The sequence below is a fragment of the Syngnathus scovelli genome, chromosome 16, assembly GCF_024217435.2.
Source record: "Syngnathus scovelli strain Florida chromosome 16, RoL_Ssco_1.2, whole genome shotgun sequence".
In the NCBI taxonomy this organism is placed as follows: Eukaryota; Metazoa; Chordata; class Actinopteri; order Syngnathiformes; family Syngnathidae; genus Syngnathus; species Syngnathus scovelli.
The window spans coordinates 2608093-2632909 of NC_090862.1; the positions used below are offsets into that span (position 1 = coordinate 2608093).

The 24817-nt window shown below is 40.0% G+C and overlaps 4 protein-coding genes and 1 non-coding gene across 5 annotated transcripts; 1 reads left to right on the top strand and 4 right to left on the bottom strand.

Annotated features, from left to right (window-relative positions):
• The first annotated feature begins 5257 nt into the window (after window positions 1–5257).
• s1pr5a (sphingosine-1-phosphate receptor 5a) lies at window positions 5258–8376 on the top strand. The gene is made up of 2 exons (XM_049746092.2): window positions 5258–5424; window positions 5862–8376. Exon 2 carries the CDS (start codon window positions 6091–6093, stop codon window positions 7297–7299), a length of 1209 nt encoding a protein of 402 aa, XP_049602049.1. The 5' UTR covers window positions 5258–5424; window positions 5862–6090; the 3' UTR covers window positions 7300–8376.
• A 593-nt stretch (window positions 8377–8969) lies between these two features.
• spc24 (SPC24 component of NDC80 kinetochore complex) lies at window positions 8970–10666 on the bottom strand. Its single transcript, XM_049746134.1, has 6 exons — window positions 10512–10666; window positions 10085–10254; window positions 9775–9916; window positions 9600–9704; window positions 9398–9474; window positions 8970–9315 (listed from the first exon to the last, which is right to left on the bottom strand). The coding sequence occupies exons 2-6, from the start codon at window positions 10242–10244 to the stop codon at window positions 9209–9211; spliced, it is 591 nt and encodes a 196-aa protein (XP_049602091.1). The 5' UTR covers window positions 10245–10254; window positions 10512–10666; the 3' UTR covers window positions 8970–9208.
• Window positions 10667–10819: 153 nt separating this feature from the next.
• On the bottom strand, window positions 10820–15038 carry kri1 (KRI1 homolog). The gene is made up of 18 exons (XM_049746000.2): window positions 14834–15038; window positions 14639–14715; window positions 14465–14564; window positions 14292–14391; window positions 14135–14192; window positions 14011–14060; window positions 13796–13904; window positions 13640–13717; window positions 13375–13490; window positions 13080–13308; window positions 12837–13007; window positions 12657–12732; window positions 12460–12566; window positions 12240–12399; window positions 12034–12164; window positions 11719–11783; window positions 11546–11641; window positions 10820–11469 (listed from the first exon to the last, which is right to left on the bottom strand). The coding sequence occupies exons 1-18, from the start codon at window positions 14916–14918 to the stop codon at window positions 10932–10934; spliced, it is 2346 nt and encodes a 781-aa protein (XP_049601957.1). The 5' UTR covers window positions 14919–15038; the 3' UTR covers window positions 10820–10931.
• LOC125984270 (Z30 small nucleolar RNA) lies at window positions 11853–11950 on the bottom strand. Its single transcript, XR_007486894.1, has one exon. It is a non-coding gene; the product is annotated as a Z30 small nucleolar RNA (small nucleolar RNA).
• A 1518-nt stretch (window positions 15039–16556) lies between the features above and the next one.
• On the bottom strand, window positions 16557–24573 carry ldlra (low density lipoprotein receptor a). The gene is made up of 18 exons (XM_049745995.2): window positions 24358–24573; window positions 22540–22665; window positions 22329–22451; window positions 20821–21189; window positions 20630–20752; window positions 20440–20562; window positions 20255–20374; window positions 20043–20168; window positions 19796–19967; window positions 19491–19718; window positions 19305–19423; window positions 19085–19224; window positions 18867–19008; window positions 18592–18735; window positions 18263–18514; window positions 18102–18182; window positions 17865–18028; window positions 16557–17773 (listed from the first exon to the last, which is right to left on the bottom strand). Exons 1-18 carry the CDS (start codon window positions 24410–24412, stop codon window positions 17717–17719), a joined length of 2664 nt encoding a protein of 887 aa, XP_049601952.1. The 5' UTR covers window positions 24413–24573; the 3' UTR covers window positions 16557–17716.
• Between the last annotated feature and the right edge of the window lie 244 nt (window positions 24574–24817).

Consider the following 24817-nt stretch of genomic DNA (forward strand, 5'->3'; position numbering starts at 1 on the left):
GTGCACATCAAGCTGAGCTGGTTTTAATAGCTTCCAGAGCTCGGGCATGTGTCAGCCAATAAAAGCACAAAGCCTACAAAACGTTGAGTAATTCACCCCGTGGATCGTCTCGTCTGGGTTATCAACACTAAGAGTGCCAAAGACAAACGACCTGTTCCGCCGGTTATTGTAACGAGAATCGTACTTTCACACGCATTTTTTTTTCGATGCCTCAGTCACAGGAAAAATGGAAACATCTTAAAATGATTAGTGATTTGAAACCTTGCAAGCAGAGAGGAAAAAAGCAAGCAACCCATTAATTAAAAAAAAAATCCTTACGTCATGTATCTTCCTCTTTTGGTGACTAGAATGATTTAATCTTGTTTAAAAATAAACTTTTGAAGCACATAGATTTTTTTCATCCATTTGTTGATCCCTTTTTCTCTTTCTCTTGTTTATATGGGAAATAGTCAAGAAACCAGATAGCGAATAACAATACTTTTGGTTTGACTTAAGTACAGGATCAGGTTGGCTACTGGGATGGTGTGGGTAAGCCAAAATGACTGCCAGTTTCCCCTTCGTGGGCCCACGGCACATTCACTGGGAATGAAGAGGGGGGGGGGGGTTGCTTTTGAGAGCCCCCGTGGAATAGCATACATTGTGCTTTCTTCTGAGTTTAAACAGAACATCAATAAGAGGAAACCAACATTGCAACTGCCGCTTTGCATATGTTTTGCTTATTTGCAGAACATCCTCAGGATTTTTATTTTCAGCAAAATCTACGATTTTATGAACCTATTGCTGTTTTTCAATGAAATTGCTACTTACATGTAATGTGTTTTAAAGTAAAAAAAAAAAATGCAGCTGTGTGGAATCCCAAAATACTTTGAAAATGGTCACGGGAAATGAGTTCACCACAATCTTTGCAAAAAATACTGCCAAGATGGAACCATGGGATAACATATGGAAGTGCATGGATTCGCTCGTGCGTTTTTTTGGGGGAGAATTTGAGTTTGCATCGGTGACTATTTCCATTTTAAACCGCAAGTTGATCTCACTGGGGGACATATGAAAAGTAGAATGTAAATGACATGAAAATCCCAGAGTGCTCTGTCATCAACTTTTCGAGTTGTTAAAACTGGCTTGGACGTCTACATTCAAGACTACTTTTGTGTTAGGGTCAAAGGGCAAAAAACTTGCTGAGCACCAATTTAGAAGTAAGCAAGTGATATAGTGTAATCAGTCGAAGGAGGACTGGCTTACCCAATATGGCTTTGTTATCTTAACTTATCAGTGCTCCATTATTCTCACAAAAGCTTTCCTGATAGGAAATCTGCTCGTGTGAAATTTGCAACTATGCTACGTTTCCTAAAATGACTTTTCCGTCATTTTCCTTCATCAACTGCTTTAGTTAATGTCGATATCATTTCCTGGATTTGTATTAGGTTGTGATTGTTATACTTATCTACAGGCTTTTATTCATTAACATGCTGGTGGAGGTTTCTTATCACTTTGTTGTGAAGACTGAGGGTAATTATTTCAATCTTTTGTGGGTCTGGTATTTTGAAAACAATCCAACTCAGGTGGTGTCAATTCCAGGATGCAAAGAATTTATGACTGCAATCCCTCTGAGAAGAAAATCTCCCAGATCTCTCCCCACTTCTCATGACCCCCTTTTCCTCCACCGCACAGTCTTTATCCTTTCCAGAATCTCCTCCCGTTGCCCGATGCAAGAACTCCCCCTTTTTTTTTTTGGCCTTCAAACTCATCTCAAAGTGCTGCTGTATGAACAAAACACGCTTTCATAAAAATTAACTTTCCAAATGTCAACCCAATGGTTAAGTGGGAGAAAAATGCATGACCAAACTAGTGAGTGACCTCGACGTGACACCTGCGTGCCTACAAACTGTAACTAGCACTATAGTCGGGTCTTATCAGACAATGCGGGACGAGGGCAAAGGTGAAAGGTTGATGGTGAAATGTTCAAATGGGAAAGAAATGCGGTTGATGAGCCTAACGTGGATCAATACAAAGCCACTATAGAAGAAAATATGACACATGGAAAGGGGACTGACGTCACATGTTAACATTTACTCCAATGCCATTATTTGAATAAAACTATATAATGGGCTGCCTATGGTGACATGAACCTTTTTTTTTATTTTATTTTTATAATTATCATACCATTTCACTTTTATTTAAGGTGACATTTATAAGTAAATAGACCAAAATAAAAGATTGTTGAGTCATCAGATGTGTCATTAGGTATCCGAATGAATCGATCTGTAGTATGCTAATTAGCGTCATGAGTATATTTGCATATTAAGTCTCCTGCATGTATATTTCAGCGTTTTCAATGATTTTTTTTTTTCAGCTCTACAAATGTTTCATGATCTGTAAATTTTAATATCCAGACTTTGGAATGCTTTTATGATCGATTGTATGGCATGTTATGCAAGAAGAAGTTGATATGTAACAAAACAAATGAGTCGGTTACCTCAATGACCTTTGCCTAAATAAAACTACAAAAACACACGCTGTTGTTTAAGTTGGTTAATGCGTTTCACTTAATTGAAGGCACTTGTGGCAACTGCATCATGTTTATACGCTTCAAAGAAAAATGTTTACCATAAATGTATGTGAAGTCATTTGCTTTGAGTCTCTATATTTATCACACATGCACTAAAAGATGGGATTTTTTTTTTTTTTTAAAACCAACACATTCAAATTGCTTCCAGAACTGCTGGTTGGCCAAATAAATTCTTGCTGCAGACAACTCGGCATCTTGGGGTGAGAACTAAAGAACGTTTACATTGGACATACGGATGTTTGTGTTTTGCTTATAGACACAATTCAAATATAATGAAAATTTTCCATTGAGGAAGTCATTTCCTGTGTCCTAAAATCCCCACTAACTTCAGCAACCTCCCACACCTCTTGTTAAAAATGCACTTGAGGAATTATTTATTTTTAACCCCCAATATTGTCTTATCTAGAGAGTTCTAGCCGGGTGTACATTTGTTGTATGGATTTGTAGCGCTCCAGGGAATGAATGTAAAAATGCAACGTTTTCCCATATGCTTCCTTTCTCCCCATATTAGGAGCTCAAACTGAGGTCAGTGACCAACGCAGCTGCACATGAAACAGCAGCGCGGCAGACAAAAGCTGACATTGGCGCTCTATTTGCAGGATTCCCATAAATGTCTGGGAGCCACTACAACACTTTAAATATAACTCATTGGGAGCTTTCTAGATTATGATTTTCTCTTCTTCATTGTTGTTGATTCACACTGTTGCTAGCACAGCAAAAGTGACGACAAGGGAGAAAAAAAAAAGTGGAGGCTTTGTGGTGAGGTGAGGTGTGAACCTCATTTAAAGGTGGCATAAGGGTGGCACTAACACCTCAGAGCAAAAAAAAAAAAAAAAAAGTGTTTTCAAAGCATGCTGTCGTGAACGGCAATCAACGAAATTTGAATTTTACCCCGGTTGTACGTTCCACCTAATTCTACAAACATAAGAGCTACAAAAAAAGTCTCTTAGATGCATATGTAAAACTAACAATGGCGGCCATTTTGAATTTACTCTCAAATTTTGATTTTAAAAGCTGCTGCACCATTGCCCACATTATTCTTAAGAGTGTTTAGGCCTTCATAACGCTGTTGCCATGACAACGTAGGGTCTCCCCAAGAAACAAGGTTTGAGGTACTAAACGTGCACTTTGTCCACAAGTCATAAACGGGCATCCTTTCACTTACGTCACAGGAAATATATCACCAGGAGTGTTAGAACAGAACCGAGTGAATAAAAAGACCCCCGTCCCGCCCCGCCCTCCCCCAAGGCAAACTGGGTGTGCCTGCGTTTGTCACTCCGAGCTTGTTTGTAGCCTGAGGGCTGAAGCAGCAGTGACGGAGCACATCCCTACTGTGGGAACCAAAACGGGCAGAGCAGCGAGTCCTGCCGCCACGTCTTTGTGTGTTAACTAATCTGAGGCCCCATACTGGGAGCTTGTCACTGTGACACAGCAGGGGGGGGTGGGCAACTGCCATCCTGTTAACAGGGCTCATGAAGACCTGGTTATCACTTGAGTTGAGGGGGTTGCATGAGTAAAAGCAGACCACCAGAACCTTAAAGTGACCAATATGGACGAGGAGCAGGTGTTATTTTAAGAAATGTTTGGAAAGATACTTTATGAGGCAAAAAACTTCCAGGTGTGGAAATCTGTGGACGTCATTGTGGAGTGACGCATTCCTTCCCACTTGTGTATGAGTCAAATCCCACCAATGACCTCATGTGTGTTTCTCACAAGGATATCCCTCTCTTTTCGAGGCACAATGAGGCAGCTTCCTGTTTAGAGAAGCAGACCCTCGCTCAAACTCGCCCTCCATTTACGTAACATCCTCGTCCTTCAGGGTCTAATCGACACTAACGCTGGTGGATTTAGATGACCTTCAGAGAGCTGTGACCTTTATGATTACGCGGGGAAATATTCGGTATTACAGGAAACGAATGATTCAACGGAACTCTGTCATCCCAGCTAATGAATAGACATTATAATATTAAAGATATATCTCAGAATGTTGAACTGGGGATACGATTCAACTCAATTGAGCTAACGACAACAATCACAATCGAAAACGAAGGTCTGGCTAACAATCACTGCTTTTGTTCATCCCAAGTTGTTTGTTGTTGTGAGGTCAGTCAGGGACTCATTTAGGGGCACAATCACGTAGGAAGCAGTTGGAAGCCCAACATTGTACTTGTGATGCAGAGATTTAAATACATTAAAATAATGAATAATGCCTGCATGGTCTTTAATGAGACTATAGTCCCTTGGAACATTGCCGTCTCTACCTAGCATGATTTGATTTACGACTGTAAAGTTGAATATCTAAGAAAAATTGTCTAAAAAATTGCTCATCTCTGTCATCCATAATTAATGATTGGATGGAGGAAGGTATGATTAGTTTGCAAATTAGATTGCAAATGAGGATTTTGTTTGGTAATTTCTGATTGTATTATAATTATTCTGATTTTGTGTGTATGTTTTATGCTTTGTTTGTTTTTTTGCTTTTGTATTTGCTTTTATTTTGTCTTGTTTTGCTCTGATGTCTGCAGCCAAATCAGTTTTGTACTTTTTTTTAATTACAAAAATAAAGTTTAAACATACACTAAAATAAATAATAAAACAGATTGATTTGATGGCGTCATTTTCTTCCCCGAAATCCATCGAGGATGAAGCCAACTAGAAAACATCTCTGGGAGGGAGAGGAACGAGTGAAGGACACCGTTAAGAGTTGGGACAGCCCACTCAGCGTGGACTGCTGGCCCGGGCCGTGTCCTTCCCACTCACGTCGGTGTCGTGTGAGAGAAGCTCGTCACATCTACCGATGCTACTTGTCAACTTTTCGCTGGACTTTTCTAACTTTTGTTTTTTCCTGCTTGCAGGTGCGTAAAAACTTTTGAAAGCTGCTTTGATCGGATTTTACTTTGCACCGTTCTTATTATAGTAGATGTAAAAAATTCGATATACGGTTCGTGGTGGTACGCAGCCTCTCCTCAAATAACATTTAAATATTATTCGGTTTAAATGAGATATTTTATGCAAACGTGATTACTTTATATTTTAATAGCGTATATGTTTTAGCTTTTGTAATACTATACTGTTAAATTTCTAGGATTTCAGCAATTTATTGCAGCGTGTGGTTAGCTGTCATTTTCAAATTGTGGTGGCTTTTCCCATCATGATTATTTAGTGTGAAATTGCAAAAATGCAGCTCTAGATATATTTTGAAAATGAAAGCAAGAAAATATTTTTTTTAAATGACCTTCTTGGTATTCTTTTTCAAATTCTGTTCTTTTTCCCTCTCTCTTGACCTATGCAGGTAGGCTCGCATCGCCCCCTTCTGTGCAATCCAGGAAGTGAGAAAATGTGAAACATTCTCAAACCGCAGGAAATCCTATTTGGCTGCATCAAAGGAAACACTTGCATGCCATAGTTGGACACATTTTTCCCCCCCATTATAAAATTCTTTACAAAGAGGAAAACAATGCAGCACCAGATGACTATATAACCAAGCCCACATCTGAGGATTTAATTTCCTGACTAGTAACATGTCAACAGATTCTATCCACATTGCTTACGCTGTGGCAACTCCATCCGAGATGAGCTTCTCCCCGCCAACAGGAAACCTGCTTCGGATGTTTCGGGAGTACCAGAGTAATGCGGTCATCCTCGAGCACTACAACTTCACAGGCAAGCTGAAGGAGAACAAATACAAGGAAGGACTCAAACCGGAGGCCATTGCCTTTCTGCTGGTCTGCCTGCTTATCATTCTAGAAAATGCCGTGGTGCTCGTGGCCATCTGGAAGAACAAGAAGTTCCATGTGCCCATGTATTATTTACTGGGGAACCTGACTCTGTCCGACATGCTGGCAGGGTTCGCCTACATGGTCAACCTCATGACGTCTGGTGCCAACACATTAAGCATGACCCCTGTGTTGTGGTTCCTAAGGGAAGGGGGCGTGTTCATCATGCTGGCGGCGTCCGTCATCAGTCTCCTGGCCATCGCCATCGAGCGCCACGTTACCATGGTGAGGATGAAGCCGTATCAGGGCGACAAGCAGGGCCGAATGTTCGCCCTGATCGGGGCGAGCTGGGTGCTGTCCGTGCTGCTGGGCGTCCTGCCTGTTCTGGGTTGGAACTGTATGGGTCAGCTGGACCAGTGCTCCACCGTCCTGCCGCTCTACGCCAAGAGTTACATCCTCTTCTGCGTCACGGTCTTCATCGCCATCCTCATGGCCATTGTGGTTCTCTACGTGCGCATCTTCCGCATCGTTAAGTCCAACACCCAGAGACTCGGCTCAGGCCCGCAAAGAAAAGGCCTGTGCCGGAAGTCCCAAAAGTACATGGCCCTGCTCAAGACCGTCACCATAGTCCTGGGAGTCTTCATCGCATGCTGGCTGCCGCTCTTCATCTTGCTGTTGCTCGACTTCTTCTGCCCGACCAAACAGTGTCAAGTGCTCTTCAAGGCTGACTATTTCCTGGGCATCGCCATGTTCAACTCTCTTCTCAATCCCATCATCTACACTCTGACCAGCAAGGACATGAGGAGAGCCATCCTCAGGCTGCTCTGCAGTCGCTGCCTTCTAACCAAAGACGGACAAGTGAAGAAGATCGGGATGCCCTTCTTGGAATGCAGCACCAGTAAGACGGACGCTGCTGCTTCTCACAGACTGGAGGGAGTGGAGACCACCGTGTCTTCTGGGAATTTTACACCTTCAACGATAAAAGCCATCTTCCCTAAATTGTCCAAGACATGACACTGACTTTGTATGGAAACAAAGTTTAGGAGATATGTTTTCAAAGCGAACCACGTCAGGAGTTACAAGAATGGCGTTGCACTCAACCTTTCGGGTATTGCTCAACTATGAATGTGATAGTGAGGTTCCTTTTGGTAACCAAGCAGATTTCAGGGGAGGCAGCGCTCCCGTGGCCCCCCCGTAGCTCCGCCTGTGTTGTCCCATGACTTCAGTTCTACCCTTCTGGCACCAGACCCTGAGAGTGAGGCAAAATGTGGTCCTGCCCAGATTCAGTCTCAACAAATGTAAAACCATTGTAAGCAACTGTAACGGTCCTTGAGCCTTTCTCAAGGCCAATGTTAACTAAACTTTCTGGTGGAATGCCATTTCATCTCACCACTGTTTACTTTTTGAACAAAAATTGAAATGGAAGAGTTCAACAGATGTTTCACATAAATTACAGCCAATTATGCTGTCCATCCAAAAGAGTGTAACCAAAGCCAGAGCATGAGATTTAGCCATATCTCCGCTCCCTGTGTAGCAGATAATGATATGTTGTTGCAAACATGGAGCATCCACACCCAATGTCTGCAGCCAAAAAACCTTGTAATTTCTGCCATCTGAGTTTTGGTCAGGAGAAATGTAGGCTAGAGCCCCCCACGGTACAACCCTGAGACACACTGAAGACGTCATGGTTGGCTTTCAGCTTTGGGGGGGTCCTTGGAACATATAGCGATGGATGACGCAGGGTTGAAAGAAATTATAGCTAGACAGAAAAAAAATGGAGTGGCATGATAGTATCCTGTGGCTTAATAGGAGCCTTGAGAACTTTGTTTGTGGAGCAAGTTCAAGTTGATGGGAGTTGCATGATTTGGATGGACAGAGCGATCTGCAGGCTGCACTGTTAAGTTTTACATGTAGCAAGAGAAAAGTGAGCATTTTGTTGAGCACATGAAGAGAAAACATTTTGTAGTTCTATCTTTTGTAAATACTGTATGTAGTTACTGATGAGCTCATCAAAAGTGTTTTTAATGTAAAATTCTTAAGTTATGTCCATTTCTATGTGTGCACTGAATAAACTATTTGTTTTGAAATGTCTACATGTTGCGCGAGTGAACGAGTCGAGCGGTTTTTGGAAACGAGGTTTTCAATGTGGAAAAATTGCAGTTATGTAAAAAACATGCCATGCACAATAGATGAAAATTAATGTACTAAATGTGTGTACAATATACAGTTTGTACATCTGCTCACTAATGGTTCTTCCTTTAAAGATGTTTTAATTCCTACCTCTCTAACAGTTGTCAATATTTTCACCACCTACCACGCAAAGATTGTACAATACACTCTGGTCCGTAAAAACCATGAACTCATCTGTTTAAATACTGTACATGTATTTTAGTAATATTGACAGTGTGGATACCACAAGCTCAAAGTCTGCGATATTAAAATGTGTGTTTTTTTACTTACTGGTAAATGTTGTTGTGTAGCTTTATTTAAATGCATAGAACATATTGTAAAGAAAATTTGACTTCCCCTTGAGCAATGACATGTTTGCATTCATTTGACTAAAATCAAATTGGTTCTAAAAACACAATTGTTGCACTTCTTGGATGAACAATTGAACTGAAATAAATATTAAGGAATGGCATTACAGGCTAGAGAACAATATATGAATAAATCTACTCATCTACTTGTTTTTAAATGTTTAATTGAAGGTTAAAATTGTACAAAAGTAAATAAGAAAATACAAGTAAAATTATCAGTTGCATTACTGCTACCTTAAAATTATAGAAATAAACTGCTTATTATAAAGACTTAGCGACATCTAGTGGCTAAACAAGTGAATGACACCTGATTTTATTTTCCCTATTTGTGCCGCTGCTGTATGTGAAAAAGAAAGCTTGCTTACAAGTTGCACAAACGCATTCCTCTACCATTCATCACTCACAAAACTCCATAACTGGTCAGCTATCTCACTTTGAGATGTCACAGTGGTGTCAATGTTGATGGGAGTTGCAACATCTGGCCCATAATGCACTGCAAGCAGAGAAACTTGGTTCTAATAACACCCTCAGACCCACACTTCCATTTCCTCCAAAAACAAATCACAAGACAGTACCTCCTTTAAGGATGTGCGGCTTTGTATCATATTCCCAATCGATCCTGGTTATTAAGTAGTTCAGCTTTGCGACATATCTGTTGGGAAAAGATTAAAAAATACAATCATTGGAAGAGAAAGAAGCGCTTTGGAATATTCACATGGTTTCTGAAGTGAGACTACATTACACTATCCTAGCAATGACTGAAAAGTGGACACGTACATTGCAGAAGGGATGATCTCTGTGGTGTCTTCTTCCACCTCATTCTGCAACATTGTGAGCTCGTTGTCCGGGCTCCTCAGTCGTTCCAACTCGCTCTGCAGGAACCTGAGATTGGGGTTGAGGATGCTAACAAAGATTCATTTTTTACTGCAACACTAGTCAGGAAACAGGATACTGCAATTCTGAGTCCAACATTTGATTCTTGGCAGTGAACTGCCTCAGCTGATCATCCAAGTTCTCCAGCTCTTTTTCCTGTAGCATCTTCTTCTTCATGTCAGTAAGACGGTGGACCATAATCTCCTCTTGCTGAGTCACATCTGAAAAAGAAAAGTAATTGTAGAAAAAGAGTGGACCCAAAAGTGTCTGAAGAATACATTTAAAAGACAAAATGGATGTCTGCCAACTTCATTGTGGTACAAAGAAGCTGCGGATAGACCCAAAACTGAAAACACAGTATAGTAATAACAATTTGAATGAATGCATGCCTTTTAAAATCTGCATCACTGTCTCTTTTGTCTCCACATGTCGATCATAAAAGGTCTGCTGCTCAGCTCTCATTTGAGTTAGTATCTCAGGTTGACTGCTGGTCAAGTCCACCAGTGCATCCAGAGATTCCTGAATATCTTGGAAGTTATTCACTAACATTTTGATGGCACTGGAAAGAAAGAAAAATAAGAGAATTTAGCACAATGATGGTAAATCACCGTTTCTTTATCGTAGGTTTTTTTTTATTTCCGCGGATGACGACACGCCTCAAGTCAACGTCTTTTGTTATTGTTTGCATCGCCGTTGATAACCGTTACGGCAATACTTAAAAACGACAAAAATGCTGTCTTAATGTCATACTAGTTAATGTCTTACCAGTAGACTAATTAACTTTTGAAAGATTTTAGGGTGAAATGATCGACATACCTTCCGTGTTGCTCCTTGATTCAAATAGGCGCCACTGAGCCCAGTCTTCTTTTTTGCGCAAAAAGGGAAGTCGGACCGCCTTGGTGTTTCCATACCGCCCCCTGCTGCCCAGGAGTAAGCAAATATTTGCGTGATACAATGTAAAACACAAAAATATAATTAACCGTTCCGTTATAATCTCATCTCAAAGAACAAGTCGTATGGCTCAGACATGTTTCTACCACTGGAGTCTAAGCTCTGACGTTTTTAAATTTTAATTTAAAACAATTCAGAGCAAATAAGATCAAATTTCACCATTTGAAACAATACATTATATAGTACTTTTATTGTAGATTGAACCCAAGTGGAAAATTAAATGTCATCTGGTCTGTAAAAATGTGGGTTACTGCTGCAGTCTAATATTTAGTGACTGTTACACTATTAAGCTGTCTTGTTTTTTTGCTTCTCTTTCTTCTGTTGATCTTTCCGTCTTTGCCTTCCAAGCTGTCTGAAGAACAGTCTCTTGGGATTCAAACCATATGCCTTCAGTCTTTGTTTACTAAACTCCTGATCTCCTATTTTCACTCCGACCGTTCGTTTGCCACGTCCACCTGATTGCTTAAACTTCTTCTTGGCCAATTTTGTCTTGGCTTCGACTTTAACGTGAACCTTGTCATCGGCAGCCGGTGGCTGGGCTTTCTCCTCGAGTTTGATCTCCTCCTCTGGTTCCTCTACATTAGACCCAAACTGCTCCTCCGATGTGTCCTCTAATTTGAGCTTCTTCTTAAGAAACTCCTCCTCTTGTCCCTCTTCATCTGACCCAAACTGCCGAAGAGTTTGGGCGGTCTCGTCCGATGTGTCCATCATTGAGGCTGTGGCGCCGTCCTCGCCTTCTCTGTTGCGTCTTTCAGCATTTTTCACACGGTCGCGTCGTTTCTTTCCCATCGTGGATTTTGCAGTTGACACCTCATTATTGTTTCTGGTGAAGAGATCAAGATGTAAGATTATTTTTTGGATCAGCCATACGTACATGGACCACACTGTGTACAACTCACTCAGAATACAAAGAAACTAATATTTCTTTTCTCTTCTTAAAATTCTGTGATTTCAACTTGAAGTTCCTCAAATCATTCATCTCCTCCTGGTCAGATCTAGAAAGGAAAAAATAAAATAAAATTAGCTTGAAAGGATTGTGAATGGCCTGTCACTGCACTGTCTGGCTCAGTACCTGAACATGCAGGTCTTCCTCAGAGAGCACCATCGATTGAGTTCCTTATCCTCAGCACTCAAGATCTGCGGAATTGAGAGAGCCCATCCTTCAAGCCTCATTAAAACATTGATATAGCTAAGACACAATGTGGTCTGCTCAGAGAGAAGATTAAAGTTCATGATCATTCCCTGGTCAGAGCTCTCCCCTGAAGGAGGCAATACCAGATCATCGACAAGGCTCATCATTGCAGCACTATTGTAACAATGCTTGGGCCAGCGTTAATGACACGGACTTGACTGTGGCTTTCCAGATTGCAAAAGTTTTTATGCGTACCTCATTAGTGGACAGACCAAAGTCATTGGGCAGGACCTGCCTGTACCGAAACCTGCACGGGAGGTCGTCGATGACGTCCTCGTAGTCCAGTTTATAGTATTCATCCAGGTATTGCTCAAAGCTCTTCTCCTCTGAATTAAAAAAAAGTATTCATTTAGACGGATGAAGTATTAAAATGGTCAATTTGTGCACGTTGTAGAACTTACGAGGATCGAATACGGGCTTGCTTTTCATGACCGCTTCAGCAAATTGAGACTTCTTTCTCTTCTTGCCCATTTGAGGTAGATCATCCTTCTTCATTTTCTTCCTCTCCTTTTTCTTCTTTTTCGACTCACTGTGCTGGCTGGGATCGTAGTCGGCATCCATCTGTTTGAATTCACGAGAAGATGTCTCACGTATTTCTAACCTTGCAAAGAATGAACTCACATTGAAATCCTGGTCATCGCAGTGCGGCTCCGAGGCATTGTAGTCGGCCTCGTCTTCATACGTTTCTTCTCGCTCTTCTCCTGTCCACGTGTCCCAGTTCCAGTGCTCTGTTTGACACAAAGAGAAGAAAACAACTTCGTATTAAGCCACCCAGCAACTAATAAATAATAGTTGCAGAAACCCCGACACAACTTTACCCTCAAGATTATCGTCGTCTTCAAACTGAGGTTTCTCCTCTTCCTGCTCTTCATAGTAATTATCTCCAAAGAATTTCTGCAAATACAGAGAAGGTTCATACATTGGTCAGCATTACTTCGCGGACGCCCAGTTTGAAATTCATGGGAACAAAATTGATTTTGAAATAACTGTGAGCCCACCTGCATGAGCTGGTCATGATGATTTGGATCAAAGTCTCCATCCAGATCAGCCTGACTAAAAGCCAGATCGTCATTGCCAGTGAGCGCCTGAAGAGTCTTCAACTTCTCCATGATCTCTTTTCGCTTCAAGTTCTTCAGTTGCTTCAGCTGCTCCCGTTTTTGCTGTTTCTCCTGAGTTGTGAAAGAAAAAGAAAGCATGAGAGGCCCAATAGATGAAATTTTGTTGTGCTCCTTTTTACGTACCATTTTCTTCCTTTCTTTCACTTCCTCCCTTTTGCGTTTCCTGCGATCGTCTTTGGCTCGCACTGAGGTGGCGATGTTGCGAGGGTAGCTCTTGATCTGATGAGCATCGGGCTCCTCAAAACGGAAATTATAGCTTCTCTCAAAAAGCTGCTGTCGCTCCAAGAACGTCTCGCCTTCCTCTTCAGAGTCCTCCACATCTTCCTGGACCACCTCCTCGTAGGTCGGGATCCTTCAAAAAATAAGACAGTGAAATAGGAAGACAAATCAAGCTGGAAGGAACAAAAAAATAAATTACCTCTCGTCATCATCATCATCGTCGTCATCTTTGTAGCGTTTGTTTAGAACGTAGTCTCGGAGGAAACATTCCTTCTCATCCAGTTCTGGATCATTCCAGTAGTCTCGTAGATATTTCTGCCACAACATTATCATAAGAAGAATGAAGAAATGTAACTTTTATCACAATTTATACCACCACCAAATGCTGTGTTGAACCTCTGCAAATATTTTCATGTAGACAGTGCATGATTTTTTTTTTTTTTTTTATATATCTTTGACCTTACCATGTCCTTCACCTCCTCTGGTCCATCAAAATCAGCCTGCCCTTTGAGCCACTCCAAATAGTCCGCTTCCTCTTTGTCCTGTAATGGAGATCTTTTATTCATTGTGTGTTAAATGTGCATGCATGATGTTATTAAACTTAAATCATAAAACCTGACCTTTTCCTCCTGTGTTTTTATCCTCCTAGTTAACAGCTGGGAAACTTCTTCTCCACTACTATTTTTGCCGTCATCATCATCATCACTCTCGTGGACGAATTTGCGTAAACTGAAAGAAACGGTTGCAGTTAGAGTTTGTTAGCTTCTGATTTTAGCGATATGTGGTTGGTTATTAAAAGTTGATTTGTTTAGCATTACAAAAATATTTTTAGTACCTTTCTTTCAACTGCTTCTGCTCCTGAATGTAGCTGGGGGATGAGGCCCTCTAAGAAAGAAAAAAAACAATTACAAACATGTCCAAATTGCTTAACTGCGGTTTTGGTTCATGACGATACCCACTGCTCGTCTTTTGGCTGCCTCCTCATCATCACTGTCACTATCCTCGTCGTCATATTTCCTTGAAAAAAAAAAAATCAAATGTGCATTGCATTTGAAAAATGGTGGATATAAACTTTCAGAGCTGCAGATATAAATCACATTTTAGTAGGTCACATACCCTTCCTTCTCCAGAATTACTTTACGCTCATAGTCCTTCAGGTACATGGGCTTTACTTTTGACTTTGAGGTTGATGGTTTTACATCATCCTTTGGTGTGTCTAAGAGGACACAAATCATTTAGTCAGTGAGAATGGCGAACACAAAATTCAAAATGAGTTATTAACGAATAACCTGAGTAGAATTTGGCATCTTTCTGATAGATCTTCGGGTCTTTCTTCTTCAAGAGTGACAATGTCCTGTAAAAGTCTCTTTCAACCTCTGGATCCAAGTCCTGGAGGATTGAACATAAATAATTACACCGATTTATTTTTGCAGAGAATTTGAAGAGGAGAAAACGATGCTAACCACTTCACTCTCGTCCGAACTGGATTCGGACGATTCGGAATCATCGTTCACTTCTCGGTCTCCAAAACGATCCTTCACTGCACGCCGACACACAAAATTAAAATCAAAAGCAGAAAAAGCCAAAAAATAGCCATCGCTATCCATGTTAGCATATGCAACGAATGTTTTAGCCAGCGTTAGCTAACATAAACTTACGCTTCTGCAGCTCTTCCTTCTGTCTGTATATGTCATATCTCTTTGCGAATTCTGTGTTAATTCTAAAACCTTCTTCATCAGACATGATACGGTTTGGCTTTAGAACACGTTTATATTATAAAAGCTGGTGAAACTAGCATCATAGTACTCGACAAGCGCGTGTAAAGTGGTACCATGTGGTTTCCGGCGCACATACCCGGGTTGTCCTGTAGGGGGCGTACTCATACTGAATATATCCTAATGACGTAAGGAAATCAATAATTCAATATTACACAGATCATATACACATTTTATTACTGTAGTACACAAACATTGGGGGAGAGGGAAGCAGTGAGCAGTTGCGGGAATCATTTGGTGACCTAACAAGCTATTATTTACATAAGATTCAAATCAATGCAAATATTGTTATGGTTCTCCTGTTTATCTTAGCAGGCAAGGCCAAATGACGTAAATGAGTGGTAGAGGCGTCATCACATTACAAAAAAAATATACTAACAAACTGCTTAATTGAAAGAATATTGACGTGGGGGGTATTTGAAACAATCTTCATTAATAAAATTAACCTTGAGTTAGATTTGCTGGCATCAAACAAACATCAGGGCAATCAGATTTAATTGACCTATTTTAGGGATAGGATGTTCATGTACACTAAATATTGACGGTCCACAATGACAGTAGGTGAAAGGCCTGTGATGAAGTCCAGTAAACTCTGAAAACAACCTGATCAAATTTAGGAGCAAATTTTACATCCATCCATTTTCTACACTATTTGTTCTCTTCATTCTCTCATCATTCATGTTGCATGTAACAGGCACAAATGGTGTGAAGTGTCATGGCACCCTTTCTCGTTATCAGGCTCCCTACGCTTCCATTCATGCTCAGCCTTGAACTTTGTCCATGACAACAGAAGAGCCGTGTGCTGTCGTCATTGCAATAGTATGGATGCCATATGCATCTGCTGAAAAAATAGCCGTGATTGATTTTTTTTTTACCAAGTACAGGAAAGTCGGCCCAGGGGTGGAGCTCTCTGATCACCCCACTGGTCGGTCTTCTCTACGTCAAGGATAAGCTTTTGATAAACAAACGTGACACTGGTTACAGCTAGCCAGGTCATTACTTGGCAGGTAAACCAGCTCTCTCCTGTGTTTACCTGTCAGCTCAGATGATTAGAAGCACATGTGGCCAAAAGACAAACTTTTTATTTTCTGGACCTGGATTAGGAAGATAAAAATGTTTCGCTCCGCCCCCGCTGAACTTCTCACACTGTTTGTATTCCAAATAAATGTGACCTCAGAATGTAGGAGGATTTTCAAGAAGCCACAAAAAATCTCTTGGGTTTTGATTTGCACCGTGTCGTTTTTACTTTCTAGGAAAAGGTCTATTCTTTTCAAAGAAGGACTCTTATCCCTCTCCAAATAGAGAGCACCAAAAAAAAAACATCACGTTTTAGGTCACGTGTCTGACCCAGCTGTTAAACTGAAATATCCTACTGCACATAAAAAAATGCCGTATATCAAAACTGTCCCGCACATATCTTAAACAATGTGTATAATGTGGTCCACCATATAAAATGAGGAATTTGAAGACAATTAAGAAGAAAACCACCACATATGCCTTCCAAATGTGCATTGATTCTTGACTTTTAAAAATGGATTCCATTCAATGATGACCATATGTTAAAGTTTTTCATTTGCAAGATAAAGCAAAACAATACCAGACAGGATTTGTAATAAATAAAGGTATTTATTTATATACAATAAATGCTGAGGGTCCAGCACAGATATCATTTCCTAAACACAGAACAATTATTTACATTTATGAACACCCTATTTACATACACATAACCTTTTGGGTGGAAGTAAAAAAAAAAAAAAATACATGTATGTACATCTACACAAAAAATTAAGGTTATCTTCCCCCTGTGAACATCATAATCTTTTTGAGGTGTAACAAGTCACTGATTTTATACAAATTCTTTCTTGTACAATAACACCAACATGGACTTTTTAGAAACAATAAAAAGCACCATCACAATGCAAAGACCAGGAGCTGAAAAAGACTGTGATGTTTTTCTTCCATCAGGAATTCTGTGATATGTTTTCCTCCTGAGGGAGGTTATAAATATACAGCGCATTAGGCTCAGCCCTACTGGTCACACATGGTTGCATCAAAGCTATTCCGAAGAATGCATTGGTCCTCTTCAGATGCAAGTTGGAATTTAAACAAATGTGTCTGATAAAAAGAACAGAAGATTGGAGCTGACGTATTATTCAAGGCACAAACCAGCGTGCATCATTCCTTGAGGTCCTAACTCTCGAAGTGATTATTTTCTATCAACACTGAGGTGATTGCTGTTATAATGATAATTACACAGAAATTCTTTCAAGCAAAATAGTTAGCAGTCTCACGCATTTCTGAAATAAAGCACATTAAACAATCATAAAAGTTTTGTTTCAAATAAAATGATTGATTCAAGAAGAGAGAGAAAATGCCCAAATATCGTAAATGAGAGATTTTGATTCATTTCAAGTGGTAACTTTGATCTTAAAGTGCAAAACTTGCATTAATTTAGGAGCTTAAAGGGTTGCTTCAATTTAAATCTAAATAAAAGATAATGTGCCATGCCTGCCAAATATTCATTAAAAAAAAACTATTAAAAAAAAAATCTTCTAGGCTAATACGGCTATGCTAAGATAAAAGTCTTCAGTTCTACTTTCACAGTCAAAATAAAAATTCCCTTTTCTTTTCATGAAAAACTCCAACTTGCAAGAATGACCAAAAGGAATGAAACCTGAATTTCTTAGAGGTTTTGTTGCTCTGTGCGGATAGAGTGGAATGATAAAGCTTCTTGGAATTCCATCTCCTAAGCCACATGAGGTCAAGCTAGTTTTCATTGAATGTTGGGTTGTCCGCCTCTTCATTCAGACTTACAACTTGTTTCTGAAACAAAATATATCATCAGACATCAAACAAAGCTTAACTACCGTTATTACTAAACTGAGTGGACTAACTATGAGATTAACCGACTTACTCTTGGGTAGGAATACCCATCAGAGTTGTCGTTCCTCCAAATATGCACTTGGTCCTCTGTGGTTTTTTGGTAGACAGGATTGTCAAAGTGGATGGTGTTGGTGTTTTTTATCTTGTAGTTCTTCCACAGCAGCACACCAGCCACAGCCAGCATACAAATGATCACTACACAAACCAGAGTGAAGTTTGGTATAATTGACTAGCATAACTTTTGGTTTCTGAGACTAAGGTAACTTACCCAAAGGTAGGACAATGTATAAGGTAATTGGGGTGCTGGAGGATATCGTAGGTAGCACTACAGAAGAGTCATGGTGAAGATCTGGAAAATAGATGGACACATAACTGTAACCAGCAATGTTACATTTAATCATTTACATGATCATTTTTTAAGACCTTTACCTTGAAACGTGACTGAAGTTTGTGTGGTGGTCTGGGCGGCTTTGGGTTTCGTTGGCTGTGGTGAAGTTCTCCTAATTTCAGGTGTGCTGGTTCTGAGCAAAGGCCTGGAGGTGCTTGTCGTTGGTTTGACCACAAGTCTTGTGCTTGTGATGGGAGCAATGGTGGTGTGAGGCTTAGGTGGGACTGTTTGCAGCTCAGGTTGATTGGTGGTTGGAATTTGAGGAGGCATAGAAGCTGCGGGTGTTGAGACCACTGATAGAATATAAAAAAGAGTCAGTAAGTGAGTGGAATATGATAATCAAATTTAAATTGAGTTAGATCTGACATACCTGGGATGCAACTCCTCATATCACTTGCTAGCATCATGCTATCAGGACAGACACAGGTATATTTAGGGGGATGTCTTCCAACTTGTGGAGCTCCCAGGCACATGAATTCACAGCCGTTATTAGACACCTGACACCAGTCTCTCCCTGCAAAATTAGTACATGGTCACATAATCAGAGCAATATTTTTATTTTAAGCAAAAAGGTCCAGAAGGCAAGGCTTTCAAATTAGCAGCCATTACTGATGACTAATCATAACAAACCAAATGGTGACATACCAGCGGGCTGTTTTAGATTATGGTACAGAATGATATCTTCTGGAGATGATAAATGTTCTGCCACTGGAATGATGTCTCTGCCAGTCAATCGATTAGCACTGAAGATGGCATTGTTACTGACATCTGTCCAGAACACCTTTTCCTAAAATGCAAAGAGAAGTTATTTTTGACAACACCATAGACACCACAAACCAATTTTTAAGGGTGTATTTAAGTACCTCAAAAACAGTGATTCCCAACGGGTGGCTGAGCTTATGTTCATCGATAATAATGGTGTGCCGCCCACCACCTTGTGCATCAATACTGGAGAGGGTGTGTAATTTTGAGTCCACCCAGTAGAGCCGCTGGTTCAACAAGTCTAGGAAATGGAAGTAGGTCAGTCAATAATACTTCAAATAGACAGGAGGTACTACAGGGAGACGAGAAGTTTGGCTGTACCGAGTGTGATTCCATTGGGCCACACGATGTTGTCGGTAACCAGAGCGATGCGGTCACCTCCATTCAGACCTCCCTTTTCGATTTTTGCAGGATTCCCCCAGTCGGTCCAGTAAACAAAGCTGGCCAGATAATTCCACACATAAATAATCACAACACTGAAATAAGAAGTGTCAAGATGATACTTACTTGCTGAAAGGGTCAACCACAATCGCTCGGGGTTTAGATACGCCTCGGGAAAAGAGAGTTTTCCGACGATCACCGTCAGCGGTTACCACAGAAATGGTGCTACGAATGCTATCGGTCCAATAGAGGTTGCGATGGATCCAGTCAAAGGCAATACCCTCAGGTGCATCGATGTCATTAGAAACCATTTCAGTGTGGTGAGTCGAGTCATTTGCTGAATCCATTTGTGTTCTGGAATCAAAGTGAAAAATGAATATCAACCCTACCACTGACCCATCATGAAATCAAATAAATCAAATCTTCCTTACCTGTAGATCTTTTTTTGAGAGATATCTGACCAGAAGATTTCTTTGGTGGCCATGTTCATGTCCAGAGCCACAGCGTTCTTTAGACGAGGAATAACCTGCGTGTATTCACTTTTGTCCAAGGTCATCTTTCTGACTTCATGGCGATTGGTGAAGATAAGGTAAGCGATTGTTCCTATAAGATTATAATGGATGCTCTTGTTATATTCATCTTAAAATTTGTATTCAGAGAGAGGTCATGGATATTTACCAATGGCTTTGCAGGCTTTGGTTGAGGGGTCAACTTGGTAACCTTCTTCACACTCGCATTTGTAACTGCCCACCTGGTTAATGCAGATCTGACTGCAGGTGTCTGGATTGGCGCACTCATCAATATCTGATCAAAAATGATAATCGCAAGAAATTCAGGTGTTGGCTATCAATGGTGGTTGTGATTGGGGGAATCTTTTTTTTTTTTTTTACCTTCACAGTGATTTGTACTGGCCAGTCGATATCCAGTGGGACAAAGACACTCAAAACCGATTTTATGTTTCTTACAGATATGAGAGCAGCCGCCGTTGTTGAAGAGACATTCGTTGACGCCTGAAGACAGATTTTTTAGAATGAGGACATAATGGGTCGACATCGTCAACAATCTCAATACTCACCACATTCCCTCGCAGGCTCATCTGACCAATCCCAGCAATCACGTTCCTTGTTGCAGACCTTATCCATGCTGATACACTCGCCGCTGTGACATTTAAATCGGGTCGTGCCGTCACATTCAGTTGCTGGGCAGAAAATAATGTCAGTGCCATTGCGTAATCAAAGTGGCTGGAATGGGAATTGGCTTCATACCATTGACACAGCCTCTTTCATCACTCATGTCCCTGCAGTCATAGCGATGGTTGCATTGGTGCCTTCCGTGAATGCAATCGCCATCATCACATTGGAATTCATCAGGGCGGCAGGTGGGACGGACTAGAGGGATGCAATCGATAGTTTGTTAATAACCCGGTTAGGAAAAAGAATTCAAAGCAAACACGTACCACAGTCAGCTTCATCGGATCGATCACGGCAATCAGCTCCTCCATCACACCTCCAGTTTCCGTGAATGCACTCCCCGCTCCCGCAGAGGAATTCCAGGGAAGAGCAGCGGTGAATTGGCAAAGAGGCATGGCAGTTCTGCTGCCACTCGTCCGAGCCGTCATCACAGTCCAAATCGCCGTCGCAGGCCCACAAACGGGGAATGCAAACGCTGTTATTGCACTGAAAAGAAGAGCTGCTGCACGTAATCGGTGGACAGGAGGCCTCGTCGCTGCCATCGTCGCAGTCTGCTTCCTCGTCGCACACAAAGGAGGTGGACACGCACTGGCCGTTTGCGCAGCGGAATTCTGTGCTTGTGCAGTTTTTGGGCGCTAATAGGAAGTAGACAATTATTAAAAAAAATATTAAAATAATATTAAAAAATATATATATAATTCTGTGCAGTTTTTGGGCTCTAATAGGAAGGAGACAATTATTTAAAAAAATATTAAAATAATATTAAAAAATAGAATATATATAATACTGTGAAGTTTTTGGGCTCTAATAGGAAGGAGACAATTATTTAAGAAAAATATTAAAATAATATTAAAAATATAATACTATATATGATACTGCGCAGGTTTTGGGCTCTAATAAGAAGGAGACAATTATTTAAAAAAAAGATTAAAATAATATTAAAAAAATATAATATATATAATACTGTGCAGTTTTTGGGCTCTAATAGGAAGGAGACAATTATTTAAAAAAATATTAAAATAATATTAAAAAATAGAATATATATGATACTGTGCAGTTTTTGGGCTCTAATAAGAAGGAGACAATTATTTAAAAAAAAGATTAAAATAATATTAAAAAAATATAATATATATAATACTGTGCAGTTTTTGGGCTCTAATAGGAAGGAGACAATTATTTAAAAAAAATATTAAAATAATATTAAAAATATAATACTATATATGATACTGCGCAGGTTTTGGGCTCTAATAAGAAGGAGACAATTATTTAAAAAAAAGATTAAAATAATATTAAAAAAATATAATATATATAATACTGTGCAGTTTTTGGGCTCTAATAGGAAGGAGACAATTATTTAAAAAAATATTAAAATAATATTAAAAAATAGAATATATATGATACTGTGCAGTTTTTGGGCTCTAATAAGAAGGAGACAATTATTTAAAAAAAAGATTAAAATAATATTAAAAAAATATAATATATATAATACTGTGCAGTTTTTGGGCTCTAATAGGAAGGAGACAATTATTTAAAAAAATATTAAAATAATATTAAAAAATAGAATATATATGATACTGTGCAGTTTTTGGGCTCTAATAAGAAGGAGACAATTATTTTAAAAAAAGATTAAAATAATATTAAAAAAAATATAATATATACGTATATATAATACTGCAGTTTTTGGGCTCTAATAGGAAGGAGACAATTATTAAGAAATATCAAAAATAAATATAATAATAAAACAAAAAAAATATGCTGTGTACAGATTCCTCACCACAGTGCTCTTCATCAGCTCCATTCTCACAATCCGGGTTCCCATCACAGCGCCAAGTGTTTGGTACACACCGGTAAAAGCGATCGGCGCAAGTGAAATCTGTTGCTCGACATGTTTTGGCCACTGGAAGACATATACCCAGTTTGAGATTCTAGAAATCATCACACAGGAGGGAGGGGGGAGTGATTGGAGGTTTTTTTTGCAGACTTACAGCAAGTTTCAGGAAGCTCGTCCGTGCCATCTCCGCAGTCATCCGTGCCGTCACACGCCCATCTGGCTGTGATGCATCTCCCATTCCCACAGGAGAACTTGTTGTCGCATGCTGTCAATGCACTTGCTGAAAATGGAAAGTAACCAAATGACAATTTGTCCAATATTCCCCAAAAAAGATTTTGGGATTTTGTCTTTCACTGCCATAGACGTCAAATATCCATTTTTGCTGGAATGAGTTAACAAGGGTAACACAATGTAGAGCTGCCAGATTGGTATTAGTCAGAGTTGGGAAATAAAATCTGGTGAATCTTACATGTCAATACTTGTTTCAACATCACCGAGTCAAAAGAAAAGAGTCTCGGTGCGAGAATACTTCCATTATCAGCAGATCGAAATGACAAAAGAATATCGTATTCGAGGGTCATGGGTGCTTCATGAGTCATCTGCTGGAAAAAAATAGGTTGCCCTACTAACCTCCATCTATAATGGAGCTACTGAAAAGACAATCTATAAAGATGGTGACCTCAGTGAGGATAAGCACTTGGGAAAATGAATGGATGGATATAGTGGAATCTCTGTACATGCTTGAATTTGTGCCACGTTAGATGGAAAACGTGACTTGAAAGAATTTGACTCTTTATTGCTATGGATAACTTTCAGAGCTATAAATCACAAGACTTAACATCTGGCGCATTTGGCAGCGCTGGAAGTCTCTGTTGTTGTGGAAAAGTCAGGAAGTTGAAGTTCTTAAGCATTTAAACAGGAAGTTGAAATGTTTGGACATTCAAACATGGCGAATAAAAAACTCTTGAATCTTGAATCACAACACAAGACTTATTGTTTTCAAATCTAGGGAGGAAAATTACTGATCAAGTTGTTTAAGGACAATAATTGAGTTCACCATGGCTGCATATTTATCAATTGAGTTTAAAGGTCAAGAAAGACAACATTGACTCATCGCTGGCGTTATTGACTGGGAATAAAAACAATATTTGGGGAAGAAATGTGCTGCCAAATTTTTGTTTGATCACTTGGGAGAAAAAATCCGGCACGCTGTGAACTTTCCCGGTAAGGGCATTAAAAACAAATAGATTTGAAAAATAACACTCTGAGACTGCGTGTCAGTTTGAACCCGTTTTACAACTATTTCTCAAAATCAACATACAGGGTGGGAACAGGTCTGACTAAAACTGAAACCGTGTTTGTATTGGAGGGTGGGTTGAAGGAATTCCATTCATTTGCACACTTTTAAAGTTACCCAAAAAAAGTGCATGGGGGGGGTTGGGCTTGGGGATGGAGCGGGAAAAAAACCAACCAATCTTCATGTTGCATCATGTTGGACAAATACAGTCATCATCGTGCCTCCAAATATTCCCATGGTGGATTTGAAGAGTTCAACAAAAATCAAGTGGGTCAACTTCTACTTTAAGAATGACCGAGTGTCCTCAATCTGATTGTCTGCAGGATCTGCTGAGTGCCAATAAAATAATAGCAGCTTATATTAAAAAATGTGACTTGTTGAGAGATGCCTGGAAAGCAATAATAATGTCACTAATAATAAATTAAGGGAATATCTGAGGCTGGGAATATTTTAGAAAGACTGGGAATGTTTTGACCTACATTCTGGGAAACGCCGTTTAACCCCCGCCCCGCAAACCACCATCATCTGGCATCCGGTACAGTAAGAAGAGTGGGCAATTAAACCCAAACACAGACCTATATTTATTTTAAACAATATGAATCTTACCAAAAGAGAAATCTGAAATGTGTTAGAATTGTACACAAAAAAATATATAAGAAATGAATGTGAACTTACTTGTTTGATGTTGGGAGTAGATTAGAAATGCCAACAACACATAGAGCGGATCCATGGTTTTTAAACACACAAAGTCTACTTTTTAATTATAATATAGAGTTTCAAAAGAGCAAAGTGATGTGATGTGTGATGCTGCTGACGAAAGAGATGTTTGGCAACAACACGAGACCCATTTCAATGTGGCCTACCGGTGGGTGGGACCATGGGGTCCAGGGGGCCCCGGTGGTTAGGAAGGCGGGATTTCAAGTGGTGTGATTTGTGAGCAATAGCAGACTCAACAATCCAGAGGCGGAGCTATGCCTTGGAGATGATTTTTTACTATGAGTAACTTTAACCCCTTCGCAGAAGGCTCACGTGGCACGTGGAAACATTGGAGGGTTTTTTTCTGCTTTTTTTCCTCTGAAAATTGTATTTTGACCCTTGTGCAATACATTCTTGACATTAGAGCGGCACAGGGTTT